The sequence below is a fragment of the Physeter macrocephalus genome, chromosome 7, assembly GCF_002837175.3.
Source record: "Physeter macrocephalus isolate SW-GA chromosome 7, ASM283717v5, whole genome shotgun sequence".
In the NCBI taxonomy this organism is placed as follows: Eukaryota; Metazoa; Chordata; class Mammalia; order Artiodactyla; family Physeteridae; genus Physeter; species Physeter macrocephalus.
The window spans coordinates 102,161,337-102,183,398 of NC_041220.1; the positions used below are offsets into that span (position 1 = coordinate 102,161,337).

The following is a 22,062-nucleotide window of genomic DNA, read 5'->3' on the forward strand; positions in this document are numbered from 1 at the left end:
CTTCCTTTACCAATGGCTTATGGAACTCACGTCCTGCACGAGAGTGGATATTTGCCCAACAAAACTCACAGTAATACTGCAGGCAAGTGACATTGGCACAAAAAAAGGGAGCAAATTTTCCACCACAGCGTGCGCCCTGGCATTCATCACACATCTGGTCATCTAGCACATATGGCTTTACCTCCACCTAGAAAAAGAGAGAAAACATATCCCATTAAGTCTGCTTCAAAAGTCACTTTAGCAATGCTTTAAAAGGTTCATACAATGTTCTAGAGAAAAGGACCAACATTAAATGCTGAGAAAGCAGGCATCTTCCCTGGGTAATAGCTTCACCATATAGTAGGTTAAAAAAAATTAAATCATTTTGTTCTTGCACTAATCTTTTTTTTATGTTTCATGTTCATAACTGACCATGTGATTAAATGAGCTCTTAGTTTGGTAATTTTATTGCATTTTGATATGTTTTCTTCTGAGAACTATAAACTGAATAGTATTTAAATAACTCTCTTTTCCAAAGACAAAAAATAATTTAAAAAAACTATAGAATCCTAATTGATTCGCAAAACATTCCACCCTCACCTTTCTTTAAGTAACATCTTTAAAACACCTGTGTGTTAATATTTTCAGAGGTGGGGGTGACTGTGAGTGAAAAACAGAAGGGTATGGAAGACAAATAGTATTTACACCTTTGTTTTCTCATTCCAGTGCCACTTGTGAGATGGCATAACCCAGCAGCCACTGATCATGGCAACGCATCTCTACTACAGGTGAGAGCGATACCCTGCTTGTAAATAACTGGTACAGACAAACCAGAACTGTTGTGGATAATCTTATTAAGGGTAGGTCTAGACTTCTGTGAATTTATAAGATATGAAGTCAAAGGCCCATTGTGAAAGCCTCACTCAGTAGAAGACCTCAGACTTAGGTCAGCTCTGAATACTAAACTTTTTAACCTCAGTTTCTCTATCTGTGAGATGAGAAAGGCAATAGAACCTGCTTTATAGAGCTGTAAGGATTAGATTATGCAAGTAAAAGCACTGAAGATAGTGTGGCACATGGCAAATACTTTGTATATTAGCATTAGCTACTATTAGCTGCAACAGCCTTGCTTTCTGGCTTGTAATAACTTTATGAATGAAAGGTTACTACTTTTGTCTGACTGAATAGTGCCAGGCAGCCTAAGATCTCTGCCTTTCCTCAGGAGAGGAGAGAAAATTGAGCATTTAAAGGGCTTGGTTTGCCCAAGGTAAAAAATAATGACCCAACAATTTCTATTTTGAATGTATTCTACTGAAATACTTGCATGTGTGCAAAAAGTGAATATATAAGGGTATTTTTCTTCAGCATTATTTTGAACAAAAACAATAACAGCAAACTAGAAACGAACTAGTTGATTGGTGAAAAGAACTGTAAAACAAACATTTGATAGGAGGGTAATGAAATTACGTTTTTGTTTGCATTTGTATTTCATGGTTAGGGTTAGGATAAACATTTTATATATATTGGACATTTTATTGTCCTAAATTGTATCTTTTGCATATTTTTAAATTCTAGATATTATTTTATGAAGCTAATCTACTTAAAATCAAAACTTCAAAGATGAAAAACTGGATTTCAAATTTATGATTTTAGGATACAGTCAAAACCTATTTGCGATTACTAATAATCTCTAACAGCTCTTGAATGTGTGAAAGGGAGTTTCATTGATTCTTCACTATTCTTATTTTCCATTATTTTCCCTTTTTCACTTCAGAGGAGCTATCTGTGATACACAATCACCTGGATTCATAACTAATAAAATGATTAATAATTAATTAGCCAACCTGAAGTATATCACAATTCACTTCAGTAACTACCAGAAGTCACAGCGAATTATACTACTCATGGAATAACATATAAAATTTAAAATGATTTACACATTTGTGGTGATTGTTCTTCATGGCTATCAGGGAGATGAAAGTAAACTTCAAAGTGTTCATGAGCCTAAAAGGTTGAGTTGAATAAACAATTTTAATTCCCTCCAAATAAGTATCCTGTGTATCTTTGGATTATCAGCTATAAATTTAAATTTAATCCGTTTTTATGGTTTAATAACTATATTCTTATTAGAGAGATGAAAGGTATAAAGATTAAGGGCTTGATTTTTTTGTATAAGCAAAACTAATGACTTGTAAAATATTTAAGGCTCAAATTCTTTCAAATAAAGTTCAAAACATACCGTAGTAGCACATATCTTAAAAAAGTAAACTTTTCTCTCAGGTAGTTCAATGCCTTTTTAAGAAGGCAAGGGTTTCTCAATTCACTTGCTTTGTATCAGGGTTTCTCTTTAAGAATCAATACTTTGCCCCAAATAATTGGTCCTCCACTATCATTTTGGAAACAAAGAGGTATGAAGCATGACACTGCAATAATCTTTTCCCTCTGCTTCTGCATATTAAACAACTACAATTATATAATATGTAAATAACTTCCTCTGTGACCCTATCACCTCTCTGCAAAAGTAGGGGGTTAGACTAGATCAATGGTCTAAAGCAGAGGTCCCCAAACCCCGGTCCGTGGCCCAGTACCAGTCCGTGGCCTGTTAGGAACCAGGCTGCAGAGCAGGAGGTGAGCGGCGGGCAAGCAAGCGAGCAAGCAAGCTAGCAAAAGCGAGCGAAGCTTCACCTGCTGCTCCCCAGCTCGCATTACCACCTGAACCATCCCCTCCATTGCTCACATTGCCGCCTAAAGCATCCGCTCCCAGCCCCCCACGCCCGTCCGTGGAAAAACTGTCTTCCAAGAAACAGGTTCCTGGTGTCAAAAAGGTTGGGGACCGCTGGTCTAAAGCATGGCTGGACATCAGAATCACCCTGGGGGCCTTTACAAACTACTGCTGCCCATGCTGCATCCCAGACCAATTACAGCAGAATCTCTGGGGGTGGGACTCAGATGCCAAGGTTTTCCTAAGTTCCCAGGTAACTTTAATGTGCAGTGAAGGTTGAAAACTACTGGATGAGAGGAACTCTAAGGTTCAAATCAGTTAAACAAAATTTCATAGCATGTCTGAGTAAAAGCAGAGCCCCTTTTCTTAGATACTTAATTTTTTCTTTCTTTATTGGGGGGCAACATTTTAAGTAACAATGCAAACAAAAAATGCCACTTTGCAAATGTGAACTGAACTTATGCTGTACTTCTTTTCTAAATGGTATGATTTGATAATTAAATTTTGGGGACTACTTCTAGAGTCTATGGTCTATTGGTATTAGTTAACCAGCTCCCCTGCCCCCAAAACAGTACAGCCTCAGAGAAGAAGCTTCAAGAAACTGTTACACTGGTAAAATAAGAACTTATTCAAGTTATATCTACTATAATGGGTATAAAAAAGTTAATTTACCTCATATTTTTAGTATATCTCATCTGTACTACAAATGTAAACATGATTATTCAGGAACTATTCACAGATTTTAGCATGAGATAGATTTGTAAAAAAACAATTGAATTTTGTTCACTCCTTTCTCTTATCTTAGATGGTAATCAGTATTAGAAATTATTCAATAGGGTAGCTTTCATAGTTATCATCCATAACACTTCCTGAAAGTTTATTGTGATGACCTAAGCAATGCTACTAAAGAGTAAATGTTTTAAAGTTTAGGACAATCATCTTATATATTTAGTTTATTTACATATTTATTTTTGTATATATTTAGGAAAATATACAAAATGTGTTTTTATTTTAGATTTTATAAATCAAAAATAAGTAACACTTAAGTAACACTTAGTGCCAAGCTCTGTTCTAAGTGCTTCTACATATGTGAATTCACTTACTCCTCAAAATAACTGTGAAAGAGATACTATTACTGTTTTCCATTTTATAAGTGAGGAATAAGAGGCATAAAGAGGGTTCATTTGGCCAGGGTTACAGAACAAATGGTGGAAATGGAATCCCAGGTAGTCTGACTCCAGAGTACAAGTTCTTAAAACAAGCTCTGCCTCTATAGTTAAAAGGACATTAAGACCTTATTGGCTGATAAAAATTTTTGAAATGCCTTTAAAATTATATTTATATTTTGTGTATTATACCTAAATTTTAAAGTCTGCTCAAGAATTTTACATTTCAGGGATATTTTGATATAATACTCTTTAAGAGCTAAAGGAATATAGAAAAATAAACACTCGGTTTTTGAATTACATTTAACTCTGTAGGGTAGTAAGCTTTGGATCAGCACCTCATGATAGGGCTTAAATGATTTCCCAACATGCAACTTACACGTTTATCAATATCACCGTGCTGAAGCTGAACGAACCGAGCGCTAATGGCAGCAATATAGCTCTGCTGATTGGAGAAAGCAACTCGACCAGCACCTTTTGGATATTTTAGCTCAGGATCTGTATCAATTCCTGCATAACAAACACCACCATACAGCCGGTCCATGATCATAGCAAGCTCCACTTGAAAAGGAAAAGAAGTTCACATCAAATGGGAGAGAATACAGTAAATCAACAATTTTTAAGTACTTTTTTTTTTTAAAGTGGAAGTCAATAGGATAACGCTCTTTTCTAAATCTAATCCTTTCTCTTGTATACTAGAGCCCACCTGCTCTCACCACAGAAGAACTGGACAACTCAACTGTCTACTGGACAAGTCATATTGATATTTAACAGATGCTGCATCACTCAGTATGTTCTAAATGGCACTCCTGATCTTCCACCATCCAATTAAACCTGCTCGAGTGAGTTTTTGCTGACTCAGTGAGCAATGGAAAAGATGAAATTGCCAACTCAAGACCCTTGGCTTCATCCTTTCTATTTTCTTTTTTCCCCACTGTATATGCAATCCTGTGAACCTGATTTCCAAGACATATCTAGAATCCAATCTCATTGCCTCCATCACTAACATCCTGTTCCAAGGTATCATTCTTTTTCATCTAGATCATGGCAATAGCCTTATGTCCTTGTTTCTGCCCCCTGCCCCAAGTTTATTTTGAAAACAGCAGCAAGAGTGATTCTCTTAAAAATATAGCAAATACCAATGGCTTAACTGAAATTTCTCCTTGGGAACTCTGAATGGTGGCACAAACTAGCTTTCAAAACCAATACCACAATCTTCTTCCAACCTGCTCTTTCTCCAGTGTTCTTTATCTTCTCAGCGGTACCAGTGTCTACCGAGTAGCTTAAGACTGAAAACTGAGATTCAGCCTTTGCATTTATCTTATAAATATCTGTGACATCTGTTCACTTGGCTCTGCCACCACCACCACTACCACTAACCCAAGCCACCACTATTTGTCTCCTGGACTGCAATAATAGGCTCCTAAATTGGTCTACCTATAACTACTCTCAACTTGACTCTCCTCTCCACAAGTCATTAACTAAACTGGTCTTTTAAAAATGAAAATATGATCATGTCTCTCTTTTACTTAAAAACTCTTCATTGGTTTCCCATTGCTCTGAGGATAAATAACAAGTTAGCTATTAGACTTGTATGATCTGACTCCTATTCACTTTTTCAGTGTCTTCTTGTATCTCTCACTTCACTCCTTATACCCTAGGCAGTGACTCTGGACTTCCCTCAGTCTCTCCGATGCACTCTGCTTCCCTCCACTGAACATCTTTGAATATGCTGTTCCCTTTGTCTGAAACACTGTTCACAACCTCCTACCACCTAACCCTGCTCCTTCTGTTCAATCTTTATATGTCAGCTCAAATACAAGTATCTTTAAAATATCAGACTAAATCACATTTCCTTGCTGTATGCTCTTCTGTTCCCCTTAGTCTTTCTTTGTAGTAGCTATGTCTGTAAGTATTTACATGTGTGAATAGTTCTTTAACATGCACCTCCCATACTGGAAGAGGATGTTTTCAGTGATGGAAGGCGCTAACACACTTCACAAGGGTACACAGTATCATAAAACTTGCTTGTATGGCGGGCATTTACGTCTATAATTATGTTCCTATATGACCTCTTCTGGTAGATCTCTGGTTCCTGATTATTGATGAACAGAAGTTTATCATTCACTTATCTAAAGTGCCTTTTAAAAAAATCCCTTATTTCTTCTTCAGATATCAGAATCAACCTCCATAAAAAGACCTCAAATTCTCATTATCTTAGAGAGTTACACTTAAGAAGTCATAAATGCAGTATTTGAGTGGATTTTTCTTACAGAGTCTGTTTGGAGTTAGCTATCAATATTGACTGATGAGTGCCCAATTCTCCAGTTCCTTAATGGTCTTAAGAACAATTCTCAGAATTTGTCTCAAAATTCTGTAGCAAGTAACTATTGGAGCAGGAGAATCTGCCCTTCACTGACCCAGTGGTGACATGTACACAATGGTACCAAATGCGTACTGAAACAATTCATATTTAAATGATTAAAAAAAAAAATTTGTTAACATTCTACTTACCAGCCCTTAATGGCCTAGGAACACCTCCAACAAAAATTGTTTTTCGAGGATCCAAAGGCTGAGAACCATCCATCACAAAATCACTATCACTTAAATTCCAAGGACGGATTTGAACCTATGAAGAAAATGACATTATTGTATTAGGTCTCACTCCTTTAATAGCTGATGAGCTTTGTGCCACTGTACTGTTCAAAATTTTGGATAGGTGGGTTTGGAAACAAACTGTTAATATTTTATCCAGATACAATAAATTATATGAATTTTAAAAAATTGAACTCAAAATGGTAGTTTATTTATTTTTTCACTAACGATCATTTCAAAACAGTTTTTGGAAAACATGCATTTGTAACTTAAAGTTTGAGTAGCATTTACTTACAGGTTTGTCCTTGATAGTAGGGCTGGAAACACACAGATAGAGTTTTCCATCTTCTTCAATACAAGCATCAATTAGTGCCTGAACTGAACTCTCTTCTTGAAAGAGAAGGAATGCATAGCCTGTAATAACCATAAGAATGAGGCAATATGTCAAGGTAAGTGATTTCACCCCAAATTTCAGTATGGTTTAGAAAATACATGCCTTTGAAAAAGATGAAAAATAACTATAAAATAGTACTACAATCATTATACTTTCTCTAGGAGAACATAATATCCTATGGAATACACATGAAAAGAGATATTCAGTAAAATAGCTAGCTACTTTATATAGAGCACTTACTATCCGATATTGTGATAAGAGCTTTACGTGAATTATTTCATTTGATTCTCACAAGTCTATGAAACATTATTCCCAATTTACAGAAAAAAACCCTGAGGTGTCAGGTGGTTAAATTACTTGCCCAAAGTCAGTCACATAAGCAAGTAGTTGGTTGATTAATTTCAAACCTAGATCAGCTCTAAGGTCTCCCATGATACTGTCTTCTTAAAGAACGTGGCAGGATTAACCAGTTGAGCATAGCAGGAGCTGAAGTTTCCTTCAAATGCCCGCAGGGTAAGACAAGTTCTAGAGCATACTTTTGGACAGGTGGAAAAGAGCACATGTGGAAAGGCCCAGGAATTTCCATAAGTAGAGGGAAAATTCCACAATCATCCTGACAACTTCCAAATGATACTAAGAAAACTCCCTTAGGGAGGTTGGAATGAGACAGGTTCCAGACTTCCCTGGTGGCGCAGTGGTTAAGAATCCGCCTGCCAATGCAGGGAACGTGGGTTCGAGCCCTGGTCTGGGAAGATCCCACATGCCACAGAGCAACTAAGCCCATGTGCCACAACTACTGAGCCTGCGCTCTAGAGTCTGCGAGCCACAACTATTGAGCCCATGTGCTGCAACTACTGAAGCCCGTGAACCTAGAGCCTGAGCTCCGAAACAAGAGAAGCTACCGCAATGAGAAGCCTGCGCACCACAACGAAGAGAAGCCCCCGCTCACCACAACTAGAGAAAGCTCGCGCACAGCAACGAAGACCTAACAGCAAAGACCCAACGCAGCCAAAAATAAATAAATAAATAAATTCATTTTAAAAAAAGAAACAGGTTCCTTCAGGATGGGTCAGACTTTTATTTTTTTACATCTTTATTGGATTATAATTGCTTTACAATGTTGTGTTAGTTTCTGCTGTACAACAAAGTGAGTTACCTATATGTATACATATATCCTCTCCCTCTTGAGCCTCCCTCCCACCCTCCAATCCCACCCCTCTAGGTGGTCACAAAGCACCGAGCTGATCTCCCTGTGCTATAAAGCAACTTCCCACTAGCTATCTATTTTACACACAGTAGTGCATGTATGTCAGTGCTGTTCTCTCAATTCATTCCAGCCTTCCCTTACCCCTCTGTGTCTACAAGTCCATCTCAAGGTGGATGAGCAGCAGAACACTTTTTTTTCAAACAGCCTGGAGACTATGTTTGTACTTTGGATCCAAGTTCTTGCTTAGATTCCTGTACATTTTGAAAATATGCCCCTCCTCCTTTCCTTGTGACAAGCAATTGTCAATTTTTAATCAAATATGATGTATCTAGCAGGCAGAATAGAGTTCATTATAAAAAGAAGGCATCGAAATTTACATTACAAGTTTACTGTTATGTGATTATTCCCAGCAGCAGATGACTATAAATGACCTAACAATACCCCTTTTCCTTGACAAGATTTCTATGCACAAAACCTAGAGCACTGAAATCTAGTCCCAATGTGAAGGTGTCTTCAATCAGGCCAACCATGTCTGTGCCATTAAACAATGGGAAGTAAGAGGTCATGTTTTACTAGGAATTCAAAAAACACAGCTTATTGCCAACAATGGCTTTTAGTGCCACAAAGGTCTGATGTGACACACAGAAAAAGTACTTCATTTTAATAAAATTACAATACCTGACTGCATAAATAAGCCATAAAGCCAACCTACACAAATAGAAACTTCCAAAGGTATGATTATGCAAGATTAAAACCACATCTTAGAAATTTTTAATTGCTAGAAACAATTTAAATAGGCTTGAAAAAATAAAGACTGGTTTTCTTTATGTGAAGGCTTTAATTTTGATACAAGCTAAGGTTTTTTTATTTTTTTTATTTTTAAATCTATTTTTAAATTTTTTGGCTACACCACATGGCATGTGGGATCTTAGTTCCCCAACCACGGATGGAAGCACTGAGTCTTAACCACTGGACCACTAGGGAAGTTCCCAAGCTAAGGTTTTGAGAGCTGTAATTGTTTTGTAATAATTGAGGGAATATCAGACTGATTTATTAAAATAGTATTTTAAAGTCAATATTTTTAATGTTATGTTTTTATGATATTAATTTCTGATATTAATATTTTAATGCTGCTTAATAATTTTTGTATTATGGAAGAAATGTATCACAAAAATTAATTAAGCAACATGGCAGGTAAATTATGATCTAGCTAAGGCAAGCCACTAAATATTAAAATACTCGTACCAAAAATACCATCTAATAGTTCTTTAGAATTTATTAGCGCAAGCTAATGTTTACATAGGGTGAATCTTATTCACTGCAAAGGACAGGTATGTATAAGTGTGGCTCAGTATCCAATGTCTCAAATCATTACCTTAATTACAAGGTAGCTTTGTCAACTGGATGCTTCTACACCAGTGATTTTCAAACCATGAAAAATGATGAATTACAGCAATGACAAAAATGCTTGAAAGCACAAGGTTTAGGAACATTGGTCTTTGGCAATGAGTACAATTAACTATAATTGTACCAAAATAGTATGATTTGCCACTGCTAATATCTGTTGTTTTTTTCTTGTTTTCAGTTTGAGAAAATAAACTAACAACTACCACAAAAACAATGCAACAGCAACAAAGACAGCAACTATTCTGTTTCATGAAATTAGTGCCAACCTACCTTTCTTACACTTCTGCCCATGCAGAAAATGTGTATCTGTCTCGACAAAAACTAATTCTAATACCTTTTTAAAATTATATTTCAATGCCTGCCTGGAACTCTACTGAACAACTTTTTAATCTATCTAAATTGCACAGTATCTTTTAGATTTAGTTCAAAATTTCTCAATGAAGCTTTCCCCCACATACTTCAGGTCAAAGGATAAACTATCCTATAGTATTTATAGTTGTATGTATCATTTATTAGGCAACTATCAACCCATGAATTACTGAGAATACAAAGATGAGTAAAGACACAGTCTGAGAGATTAAAGGAAGAATCTGACATTAATAAAATAAAAGCATATTTATAAAATTGTAAAACTGTAATACTGCAACTGTGAGTGCTCTGAAAGGGCACAGTTCTGGAAGGGCCTACAATAGGAGGATTTGACCTCATTAGGTGGGTCCTTAACAGTTTCCCACCAGCAACTGATATTTAAGCTGAGAAAAGTAGGAGATATACAGATGAAGAGGCAGGGAAAGCCTTCAGGTCAAGAGAACAACAAACATAAAAGTCCTGAGGCAGGAGAGAGCAAGGCCAGTTTGCAGAGCCAGAAAGAAACAAGAAGCAATACTGGGAGAAGGAAGGGATGGGGAGGGCGGGCAGGGAGAATGCATTTTTGCCTTTATCCTAACAATAAGAGAAACCACTGATGGGTTTTAAGCTGGAAGCAAAGAGTAGCACCATTAGATTGTTTTCAGAGATATTACTCTAGCTATGCTGTGGGAGAAAAACTGGAGATAGGCAGAAATGTGGACAGACTATAGTCATACACCAGAAATAGTCCAGACAAGGGATGATGGTAATTTAGGCAGGAACATTAGAAACCAACAGGCATTTTTACTGAACACTCAGTAAAATAAACTGTATAAAAGGACAAGATCATAACACTGAACAACAGATTAAAACTAAGCTAAGAAATGAACATCTACATCAATACGGAGCTAATTTTCTCTCTACACCAAGGATTCAGGACCTCCAGGTCCAGTAAACTCCAAAATCATGTGAAAATTTAGAGTATATGGAGACAGGTCCATATCTCTAACTAGACTCTCATGGAGGCCTGGGATCTAGAATCTCTGGTTCAAAGGATTCTGTAAGTATAAGATCTCAAGGTATTAAAAAAAAAATCACCACATTATTCCATTTCTCTAAGGAACTACATAAACCAGTAATGGAAGTTCTATAATTCTCAATGACAAAAAGTAGAGATGGCCCATATAATTTATCACCAGAATCCCTTAGCTAGTTTTTGTATGCCAATAACTCTTAACATGTTTCCTTTCCTGGAGCCAAAATCAGATTATTCAATAGATCTACTGGAGTCTTTTTTCCAGGCTTGAAAATCCACTCAGCCATGAGAATAATAGTGTGTTTTTTCATTTCTAAAATTACATTTCAATAATATTCAAAGTAAAGTCTTAGTCTTTCAACCTCCCCCTTTCTTTTATTCACTTCAGAGAATGTGCCATTAGCAATCTGACTGACTGGATTCATGTTCACTTCTCTCCCCTTGCCTCCCCTCCTTACTCTGGGCGGGCGAGGTGATCCTTCCTTTCCCCACTGACTGTGGCATTGCTTTGCTCAAATGAATGTGCGCTCAGTTTGTGATTCTTGTACTCTGGTGACCAGTCACAGTAGTATCCTGGCAATATGTAACTAACACAACTAGGCATCCTCTGCACATTTTATCTCTTTATGTAGTTGAGTTTTTTTCTGAACATTCATTTTCTTCTCTATCTGAATTCACCAACAGAGTACTGCTCTCTTGTTATCTGCTATTATCTGGAACACTTATGTATATCTTGCAATACTTAAAAAAGTCATAGGTTTATATTTTATTCTCACTTCACACATTTCTTAATTTCACTGATCAGAGACACTTTATTATATGTCTGTACCCAAGTTACTTAGAATGATATTTTAGGCAGAGAAAATTAGCTCTCATATAACTTATTCCCTAGCAAATATTAACAAAACAATCTCTTACCTTTTGGTGGAAAATAGGACTTGCTTTCTGCTTTATGAGGCCAATCTACTACCAAAGGCCCAAATCTTCTGAAGCTAGCAGTTATTTCATCTTAAAAAAGTATAATAATATGCATTAGGAATCAGTTTTAATGATTCATTCTAAAAACCTCCTATATTTTATATGCTATTTTAAAGATTTAAAAATTTAAAGTACCAAATAGCCTAAGATAAACTAGAATATAAATACTAGAAACATGTCTAATATCCTCACTAAAATGATACATAAATCTTAATAGCTATTTTAATCAAAATAGTTTTTAAGTAGCACACTGGCTAGAATAATCAATTCAGTGTGACTTCTAAAATTTTATATACTAATGTATGGACACTAATGGATTTATAGTATACCAAATCATAAATATCACTGGCTTGAAAAACATGCCAACATTATATCAAGTTAAAGATCCATAAAGAGATCCATTACTGCTTGATAAAGTAAAATATTATAGGAAAAAAAGGGCTGCTGAAACAAGACATGTAAAGCTATAATATTTCTAAAATATACTAGGGTCTGATACATGCCAGGTAGTTTCACTGAAAGACATACAGGTCACATCCAATGACATGTTCTAGGTTATTTTATCACATGGAAACTTTATTATACTGATTAATACATAGAATAAGTTTTTGGATATTTGAATCACAACTGAAAAAATTCCCCAAATGTAGCAATATATGTTCTATTAGTAAGTTGTGAATGAGAGTGGCAGATTTCCCACAGCTTTGCAAATATTAGTTTCAGTATTTTTAATCTTGAATTATTTTTCTTTTGTTATTATTACACATGATAATTTTTACATACGCTTATTAGTCTTTGTATAACCTAAATGTCCTGGTTTATGTACTGTTTCCATTACTCGCTTGGGTTTTATAGCCTCTTTTCTTACATGTTTCTAAAAGCACACTTCTCCTTAAAGAAATTGAATTTTTAACTGTCATGCATTACAGGTAAAGTTTTGTGGTTGGTTGATTACCTTTAATTCATTGTGTGTGTGTGTGTGTGTGTGTGTGCATGTATGCATGTTATAGTCATACAAAAAGTTTTAAAAAGTTTTAAATAAATACATAAAACAAAAAGTTTAATGTATTCAAATATGTTCTATATTTAAAAACATAAGTGGGAGATGAACTAGATGAAAATCTTATTTACAAAAAATGCTCACAATAACAATATGCATAAGATATCAAGTAAAGAAACAAACTTTAAAAAAGTTATTTGTTCAATTATCTTTATATTTCAACAGGTGACAAAATATTTAAACAGAGATGGATATCCATTTTAACTGAAAATCTCTAGAGGTAAAAAAAACTCCATATCCTCATTCACATTATATTTCAGGTTTGTTTTTTTATATGCCAAATAATCATTTTACCTTCATCAATATCTGGAGGAAGACCACCAACAAAAACTTTTCGAGAGAAACGTTCTATTCGCTCTCCATTTTGATGAGCTGAGTAACATGTGGGTGAATTTAAAACACCAACTTGATCATTATGTCCATCATCCAGCAAGCCATCATCTATTGGAAAGAGGGAAGAACGACCTAAAATATAAGAACAAATATAACTTGAATCTCAGATGTAAGAAAATGATAAATTAAAGTCAGGCATAAAAAGAGCAACAACAAATTCAAAGGCTTAAAATTGAAGGTGACATAGGAATAAAAAAATTAAGGAAAATTCAGAGAGTTTAGAGGTTTAATTACCTAGATTCAAGAGAGAAGCAGTCTGAGGAGACTTAGAAATAAACATGGTCATATGACAACAATTACATCACAAACAAACACTAAATCACTTCAATTTCTTATGGAAAGCAGCAAGAATCTGATGTATGGGGATGTGTAGACTGGATGTGTAACCTTTTAGAAGAAAGATTTTAGGAGAAACCTTTTAGAAACTGGTGGCAGAAAGAAATGGCACAGAATAAACAGATAAGAAGACAATAAAAAACCACTTGCAGACTACAGTAAGTAAGGACAGAAGCACCAAGTAATACTTGCATATAAGACCTTGAATTAATTTACTGCATGTGTGTCAATTACATAAAAGGGTAGACAGGGCTTCTGCACATATGCAAAACAGAAAAAGGCATGCCCTCTAGGACTTCAGTCCCCATCTGAGTCCACCCTCGTATGGGCACAGTCGTATAATCCTCTGCAGCAATCCTGATGCTAAACTCTGTGGCCTGCATAGAATTGGGGTTGAGGTGAGAAGGAAGGGGCTACATGTCTGTGAACTATAGCTAGCTAGATGTTAGAAATAAGAATTTTAATTTTATAAGACCAAAAACAGGAAGAAAGATATTTGGTATAGGAAACAAATTATTCTGCAGATTCAAATTCAGTTTAAGTAAGACGTTCTGAAAGATACCCATGTTCACTGAGTAACTCTGGATATTTAGCTTTCCCAATACCTTTGCTATCAGGAATAAGGACCAATGAGAAAAAAAGTCAATATTCTTTGTGATCAATGGAAAGAAAGCTCTTCAAAATGAAACTATTTTCCTTAAAATGAACCTCATCAAGAACCATCCAAAGTAATATTAATTATGAATAACTGGTTCAACTTTCTATGGTTGGACTTTAAGTAAATAATTGTATGTTTTAAAAGGAATAAGATGAGGTAGAGAAACAACATGCACATTAACTAGTTTTTGATTAAAATGGCAAATCCAAATTTTATACTTATTTCAGACATGGCAATACTTAAGTAGAAATACTGAATGCAGTGACAAAGAAAATTACCACATAAGCAATGTCACACAAGTGACCCAAAATGACTTAAAATTTTTTCTTAACTATAATATTGTAAGAATATTCATTATATATTAATGAATTATTCTATATTTATAATTATAATAAATACTACAGTTAGTAAAATAACTATCAAAATCTATAATCTATATGTCTAAAATCTATTAACCAAAGTTCAGCTGAACGAAGGATGTAATGGAAAGGCTAGGAATATGTCACATACTGGTCATACTGACAAGAATCTTCATTGCTGGAAAATCATGACCACTTTCTTTCTAGAAGCCATAAAAGTTATAGAGTTAAATACCCATTTAAAAGAGGAGTTAACTAAATATATATCACCAACAAAAATATTATTTTTTACCTTTCCAATTATCCTTCCCTATAACCCAAATCAACATGACAATAAAAGGAGAACGAGTTAATAATTATGTCTTCCATGTACTTTAAAAACATACTTTCTATGAATGATCCATGAAAATGACTGGCAGTAAAGGTAAAATTATATGTGTTGAGAAAAGTAGAGCTTCGTCATAAAGTGATTTGGACTAAAATATTTACAACAGTTTTCAACCAAAATTAAATTACTTTTCTCCTTTTTTGCTCTGAAACTAGGATATATTTTCAGGTCTTACACCTCAAAAGAATGAAATTGACTGAAAATGAAATCACAATGTAAAATCTGTGGGATGTAGCAAGAACTGCTTACTTAGAGGAAAATTTTCATACAGGGAATTTTATAGTTTTGAATGCATATTAGAAAATAAGAAATGCTTAAAATAATCCTAGTTTCTGCCACAAAGAGATAGAAAAAGAATAAATTAAATACAAAAAGAGTAGCATCAAGGAAATGAAAAAAGTAAAATCAATGACACAGAAAACAAACTAACGTAAAAAAAAAGTCAATAAAGGCAAAAGTTGGCTCTTTGATAACTTAAAAAATCGATATACTTCTCAGCAAAGTTCATCAAGTTCATGAATAAAAAAGAAAACTAAAATTACCAGGCGAGGGAAAGAAAACATTTGTACAAAATTAGTCAATTTATAGCTTAAAGCTAAGCATGGTTCTTTGATATCAATGTATATCTGTACTTTTATTTACTGATTGTTGTTTTAAAAATAAAAGCAAACACAAAACAAACTATTATTATTAAGAATGAATATTCCTCCCATCCTCAAGATCCTAGCAGCCACTCTACTGGGTTAAATAACCCACCAGGGGCTTCCCTGGTGGCGCAGTGGTTGAGAATCCGCCTGCCGATGCAGGGGACACGGGTTCGTGCCCCGGTCCGGGAAGATCCCACATGCCGCGGAGCGGCTGGGCCCGTGAGCCATGGCCGCTGAGCCTGTGCGTCCGGAGCCTGTGCTCCACAACGGGAGAGGCCACAACAGTCAGAGGCCCGCGTACCACAAAAAAAAAAAAAAAAAAAATAACCCACCAGTGTGATGGTATGATTTTTATTTCATATGCAAGGATTTAAAAAACTATCAAAACAACAGAAGTAGGTCCAGGACTGATCTCTCTCAGGCACCATCTGTTTAATCAGATAGAATCACTATCACACATGTTTCTCCAAAGAACTGAGACAGGAGCTATAAGGCACATTTATTACTTAAAAGTATTTTGCCCCAATAATAGGTTTGTCCTTTTCTCACAGAGAATGAATAAGATATTTAATTTAAACAATCAATTAAAACCTAGTACCCTGTATGTCATTGTAAATTAATGTCTGGACATAATATATTTACTTTAAAATTAAGTTCACTAAAATTTTGTTTCTTTTAAAAATTGGTATGTCTGGGTATAGGTGTAGAGTAGGTAAGTCAGTCTCTTCGAGGAGGAGGTATTAGCAAGTTTTTTCTGTAAAGGGCCAGATAGTAAATATTTTAGACTTTGTAGGCCAACTACTCAACTGTCATCACTGTAGCTCCAAAGCAACCAGACAAAAAGCAACTGAATGGGCATGACTGTGTTGTAATAAAACTTTGTTTAAAAAACCAGAAGCCTTGGCTTGTGGGTTACAGTTTGCTGACCCTGTCTTATAGTATTACCCTGGCTATTTTTTGGTCATGCTTTGAAGATTTCGTCCATTCTCTGACAGTTATCAAAATAATTAACATACAGAAATTTGTTGCATTTCTACACACTAATAATGAACTATCAGAAAAGGGAAAGCAAGAAAATGATCCCACTTACAATCACATCAAAAAGAATAAAATACCTAGGAATAAACTTAAGTAAGGAGGTGAAAGACCTATATTCTAAAAACTACAAGGCACTGATGGAAGAAATTGAAGATGATGCAAATAAGTGGAAAAATATACTGTGCTCATAGGAGAATTAATATTGTTAAAATTTCCACACTACTCAAAGCAATCTACAGATTCAATGCAATCTCTATTAAGATACCAATGGCATTTTTCACACAACTAGCACAAATAATCCTAAAATTTGTATAGAACCATAAAAAAAAAAAAAAAAAAACCTTGAATACCCAAAGCAATCTTGAGAAAGAAGAACAAAGCTGGAGGTATCAGGCTCCCTGATTTTAAGCTATACTAAAAAGCTAGAGTAATCAAAACAGTATGGTACTGACATAGAAACAGACACATACATCAATGGAACAGAACAGAGACCCCAGAAATAAATCCTCGCTTATATGGTCAATTAATCTATATGACAAAGAAGGCAAGAATATACAATGGGAAAAGATAGTCCCTTCAATAAATGGTGCTGGGAAAACTGAACAGCTACATGCAAAAGAATGAAACTGAACTACTTTCTCACACCATATACAAAAATAAACTCAAAATGGATTAAAGACTTAAATGTAAGACCTAAAACTCCTAGAAGAAAACATAGGCAGTAAGCTCTTTGACAGTGGTCTTAGCAATACTTTTTTGAATATGTCTCCTCAGGCAAGGATAACAAAAGCAAAAATAAACAAATGGGACTACATCAAACTGTAAAAAGCTTTGCACAGCGAAGGAAATCATCAACAAAATGAAAAGGCAATCAACTGAATGGGAGACGTATTTGTAAATGATATATTCAATAAGGGGTTGATATGCAAAATATATAAAGAACTCATTCAACTCAATTATCAACAAAAACCACAACAAAAATAAGCAGAGGACTTGTATAGATATTTTTCCAAAGAAGACATACAGATGGCCAACAGATACACAAAAATATACTCGACATCACTAATCATCAGGGAAATGCAAATCAAAACCACAACGAGATACCAACTCACACCTGTCAGAATGGCTGTTATCAAAAAGACAAGAAACAACAAGTGCTGGCATGGATGTGGAGAAAAGGCAACACTCATGCAATGTTGGTGGGAACAAAAACTTATGCAGGCACTATGGAAAACAGTATAGAGATTTCCTCAAAACATTAAATATAGAGCTGCCATACAATCTAGCAATAATACTTCTGGGTATTATCTGAAGAAAATGAAAACACTAATTCGAAAAGATATATATACCCCTATGTTTACTGCAGCATTATTTACAATAGACAAGATATGAAAGCAACCTAAGTGTCCATCAATAGATGAATGGATAAAGAAGATGTGGTATATATATGCCATGGAATATTACTCAGCCGAAAAAAAAGAATGAAATCTTGCAATTTGCAATAACAAGGATGACCTAGAAGGTATTATGTTAAATGAAGTAAGTCAAAGATAGATACTGTATGACTTCACTTATATGTGTAATCTAAAAAAAAACACAAATGAATAAACAGAACAAAACAGAAACAGATTCATAGATACAGAGAATAAACTGGACGTTTCCAGAGGGGAGAAAGGTAGGGGAATAAACAAAATAGAAATAGGTAAAAGGGATTAGAGGTATAAACTTCCAGTTGTAAAACAAGTAAGTCACAGAGATGTAATGTACAGCATAGAGGATAAAGTAATACTGTAATAACTTCGTATGGTGACAGATGGTTACTAGACTTATCACGGTGATCATTTTGTAATGCACACAAATACTGAATTACTATGTTGTATATCTGAAACTAGTATAAAATTATAATTCAATAAAAAATGTGAAAAAAGTATTTATCAAAGATGAAAATTTTCAGCCTTTATGTCATCATAAAAGGGTTTGGTAGTGGTGATATTGGGGGTATACACTTACTCTGGCTACTTCACAAGACTGTTAAAAGAGTCAAATGAGTTCAAATTAAATCTAATCATAGAAAATCCCAGGTCAACTTTTAAGCAATATTTTAAGTATAATGTATTATTAATAATTCCTTATTCATTATAGCACATGAATATGAATGGCTACATACACAGTATGAATAAATACAACCTCTCTAATTAAACCTCCATATTTTCATTCCCTTTAAAATGTATTTCTCCTATCTTCTCATTCCATATATAATCTACTAAAATCTACAAACTAAAGCTTTGCTTGTCTGCTAGAAAAGATTGCTTTGTGGTGTTTAGTACCACTAACTAAAATACTGTAGGCTCTTTATTTCTATTATTTAAAAAAATATTCTATATATTTTTACTCCTTCTGGAGTAGAGCAGCCCTTTAATCCTTTATTAAGGGGAAGATTGCAATAATAGAAATATTTTAGATTGAGAGATAGAGTTTAAGTTACATTTCACACCTCCCTTCACAACCTTCCACCCTACTCCAAGCTCAGACGAGTATGTTCACTCTCAGAATGGAATAAACATTGAACAGACAATAAATACAAAAGATAGATGTGAGTCTTTCTCCTTTCTAATCCTGGCTGCCAGGCAGCACTGAAGTAGAACTCTTTATGGCTCCCACAGTACAGAAATACATAGGAGTTGGGGCAGGACACAAATGAAAAGCAGGGAAAGAAATCTTTGCTTTTTCTTAATTACTTTCAGTATAATTAAATTTTGATTATTCCTAAGGTATACTTCATATATTAATATCTTTACCCAGTTTGATTTAAAGTTCTTATGTTGACATTATTAAAGATATTAAAATATATAAATTCATTTTGGTAGTAATTTGGTTTTACTGCAGTCAAGTGGGAAATCTTTTAAATGAAAACAGCTACTCTGTGCCTGAGCTTAAAGTTGAGTCAAAGGTGACAAAAGAAGAAAAAATAGTTCTTCCTAAACTAGATTATAAAGACAAAATGCCTTGAGAAAATAATACTGTCCACCCACCACTGCTCTGGTAAAGAACAATGCCTTATTTTTTGGCAAAAATTATATCAATTCAGTGCGACACATCCCACATCAACAGATCTGATGTGTATGAGATTTCTTTTTAGAAAAGAAAAATGACTAAATAAACGAATAAATGTACTTCCTTTGATGGACCAAATCTAAAACATAAAACCCATAAAAGGGGTCCTTGGTAGTTAAAAGGTTATTGATATGATACTGATATAACATCTAGCATAGGAAGAGGAAAAAATGAGTAGAAAATAGGAAGAGAGCCAGGCTACTTCTAGTTCTTGCTGAGTCATTCCTTTGGTATGTGGCTTTTTTTTTTTTTAATGTCTTATTACTTACTGTGTTAAAGTACTTTCAAACTCAAATAAAATCTCTCAATAGTTATTTCTAATGGGTAAGCTTTTAAAAAAATTTTATTGAAGTATAGTTGATTTACAATGTTGATTTCTGCTGCACAGCAAAGTGACTCAGTTATGTATAATATATATATAATATATTATATATATATTCTTTTTTATATTATGATTTATCACGGGATATTTTCATCTGACCATCAAATCCAAAATTGTTAAAGCAGACTCCTACTATTCACAGAGGACCAACTAAAAGAATTACTAATGTCATGTAATTTGAGAGGAAAATTCAGGTGTTACTCCCCCAAACTAAGCCATATAAATGTGACAACTGTCAGTTCTGTCCTATAGAAGGCTTCTACCAAAAGCTGTAAAACCATGTGAGATCTTTCTTCCAATGCTGGGAGGCAGTTCTGAAGTAGAGGAAATCTTTATGGCTCCCAGAGGACAGAGATATATATGAGTAGTAGCAAGTTCCTATCTAAAAGGAGAAATTTTTGCTTTTTCTTGATATTATAGTCACAGTCTACAATTATTGAACTGAGATAAAAGAAGATAAACATGACTTTCTTATATCTTGTTCCTAAGAAATTCCTAGATCATGATATTTACATTGGAGTATACCAAATCAGATTAAACATAAATCACACTAAGGTTAAAAGATGAAAAGTGTATAAAAAGAAAAGAATCCTAAATTGTTCTATAGTTTCAAAAATACCTAAAAAATCACAGATTGGTAAATGGGTTTTTTCAAGAGAATTAAAGCTCCATATTAAAATAGCATAGTGAAATAAGATAGTGCATAGAACTGAAAATAGGTACTAAAATTCTCCATTCTTCCCCTCTTCTCAGTGGCTAGTAACAATCTTTAGAAAGTCATTCAGCTTCAGTTTTCTAAGTCTTGAGTTTCAATAACCTCTAATTTCTTAGTTAGAAAAATAAAGAACCAAGAGATTCAGTGAAGCATTTGAAGAAACCAAATTCTGAAAATGAAGTTAAATTCAGACAATGTGAAATACAAAACTCGAAATACTACTTACAAATATAAAATACTAGTTTGTCGTCAATGGTGACAAATGGTTTTGCTTGTTTGTTTTCAAAGTAACACACTCCTGACTAGATAAAAAGAAATTGAAGAACTGGCACACATATATAAAATTTATCAAAAGGCACTATTATCACTGTCTATCCTCCATGGCTCAAGGGAGATTTTAGGGGTCAAGGAAAATCCTTTCATTCAGTTTGGCACTTACAACAACTACATAAATAGTATGATCGTTGGTCACTTAGAGGACAATTTAGTGTAAAGTTACTTTTGCTTCTTCTCATCCCATCATCACATCTACCTTTCTCCCCATCAATTTCTGCACATGAAAAAGAAAAGCAAAGTTTAAGCCACGGAGAATGTCAGCTGCTTTCCTAGGAAGCTGAATAGTACAGTATCATATAGTTCTGGCCTTTTCCTTAAGATAACAAGAACCCAGAGGGGAAGACTTTTGTGGGAGAGAAAAAGAATGTGTGTTGTGTGTGTGTGTGTGTGTGTGTGTGTGTGTGTGTGTGTGTGTGTGTATGGTATTAGAGACAGGGAGAGAGAAACTATTATATTCTTAGAAGACACAGAGAAATATTAGCAACATGATTTCTATATATCAGTGTTAACAGTAATCTGTTTGGTATTTGTCATTTTCAACTCGGTCAAACATAAAACTAATAAACTAGAGTTGTAAATTACATACCATAGATAAGACAATCAGTTACAGATTGAGAGAGCATGTCACCTTCACTAGTATTTATTAAATAAATCTCTTAAAAAAACTATAAACAGCAGGTTTATTTTTAAAGATACACAAGTAACTTTAAAACAGTTAAAATCTGGACAGCTTAAAATGGAAAAGTTTATTAAATAACCATATTAGTATGAAAATGTACTTTAAAGGTTAAGATATTTAGGATT

General features: G+C 34.4%; 1 protein-coding gene across 16 annotated transcripts in view; it reads right to left on the reverse strand.

Annotated features, from left to right (window-relative positions):
- The window catches only part of CPEB2 (cytoplasmic polyadenylation element binding protein 2), a 62,674-nt gene that overhangs the window by 3,806 nt on the left and 36,806 nt on the right, over positions 1 to 22,062 (reverse strand). For 15 of the 16 annotated variants that reach the window (XM_024119287.3, XM_024119289.3, XM_024119292.3 and 12 more), the window contains 6 exons: positions 13,187 to 13,357; positions 11,773 to 11,862; positions 6,758 to 6,876; positions 6,382 to 6,496; positions 4,247 to 4,428; positions 1 to 187 (listed from right to left, as the gene is read on the reverse strand). The exon at positions 1 to 187 is cut by the window's left edge and continues 3,806 nt beyond it. In XM_024119287.3, the coding sequence (XP_023975055.1) occupies positions 1 to 187; positions 4,247 to 4,428; positions 6,382 to 6,496; positions 6,758 to 6,876; positions 11,773 to 11,862; positions 13,187 to 13,357 (864 nt within the window). Of the gene's footprint in view, positions 188 to 4,246; positions 4,429 to 6,381; positions 6,497 to 6,757; positions 6,877 to 11,772; positions 11,863 to 13,186; positions 13,358 to 21,361; positions 21,453 to 22,062 lie in introns of those variants that run through there. The other variant, XM_028492129.2, reaches the window with a different exon arrangement.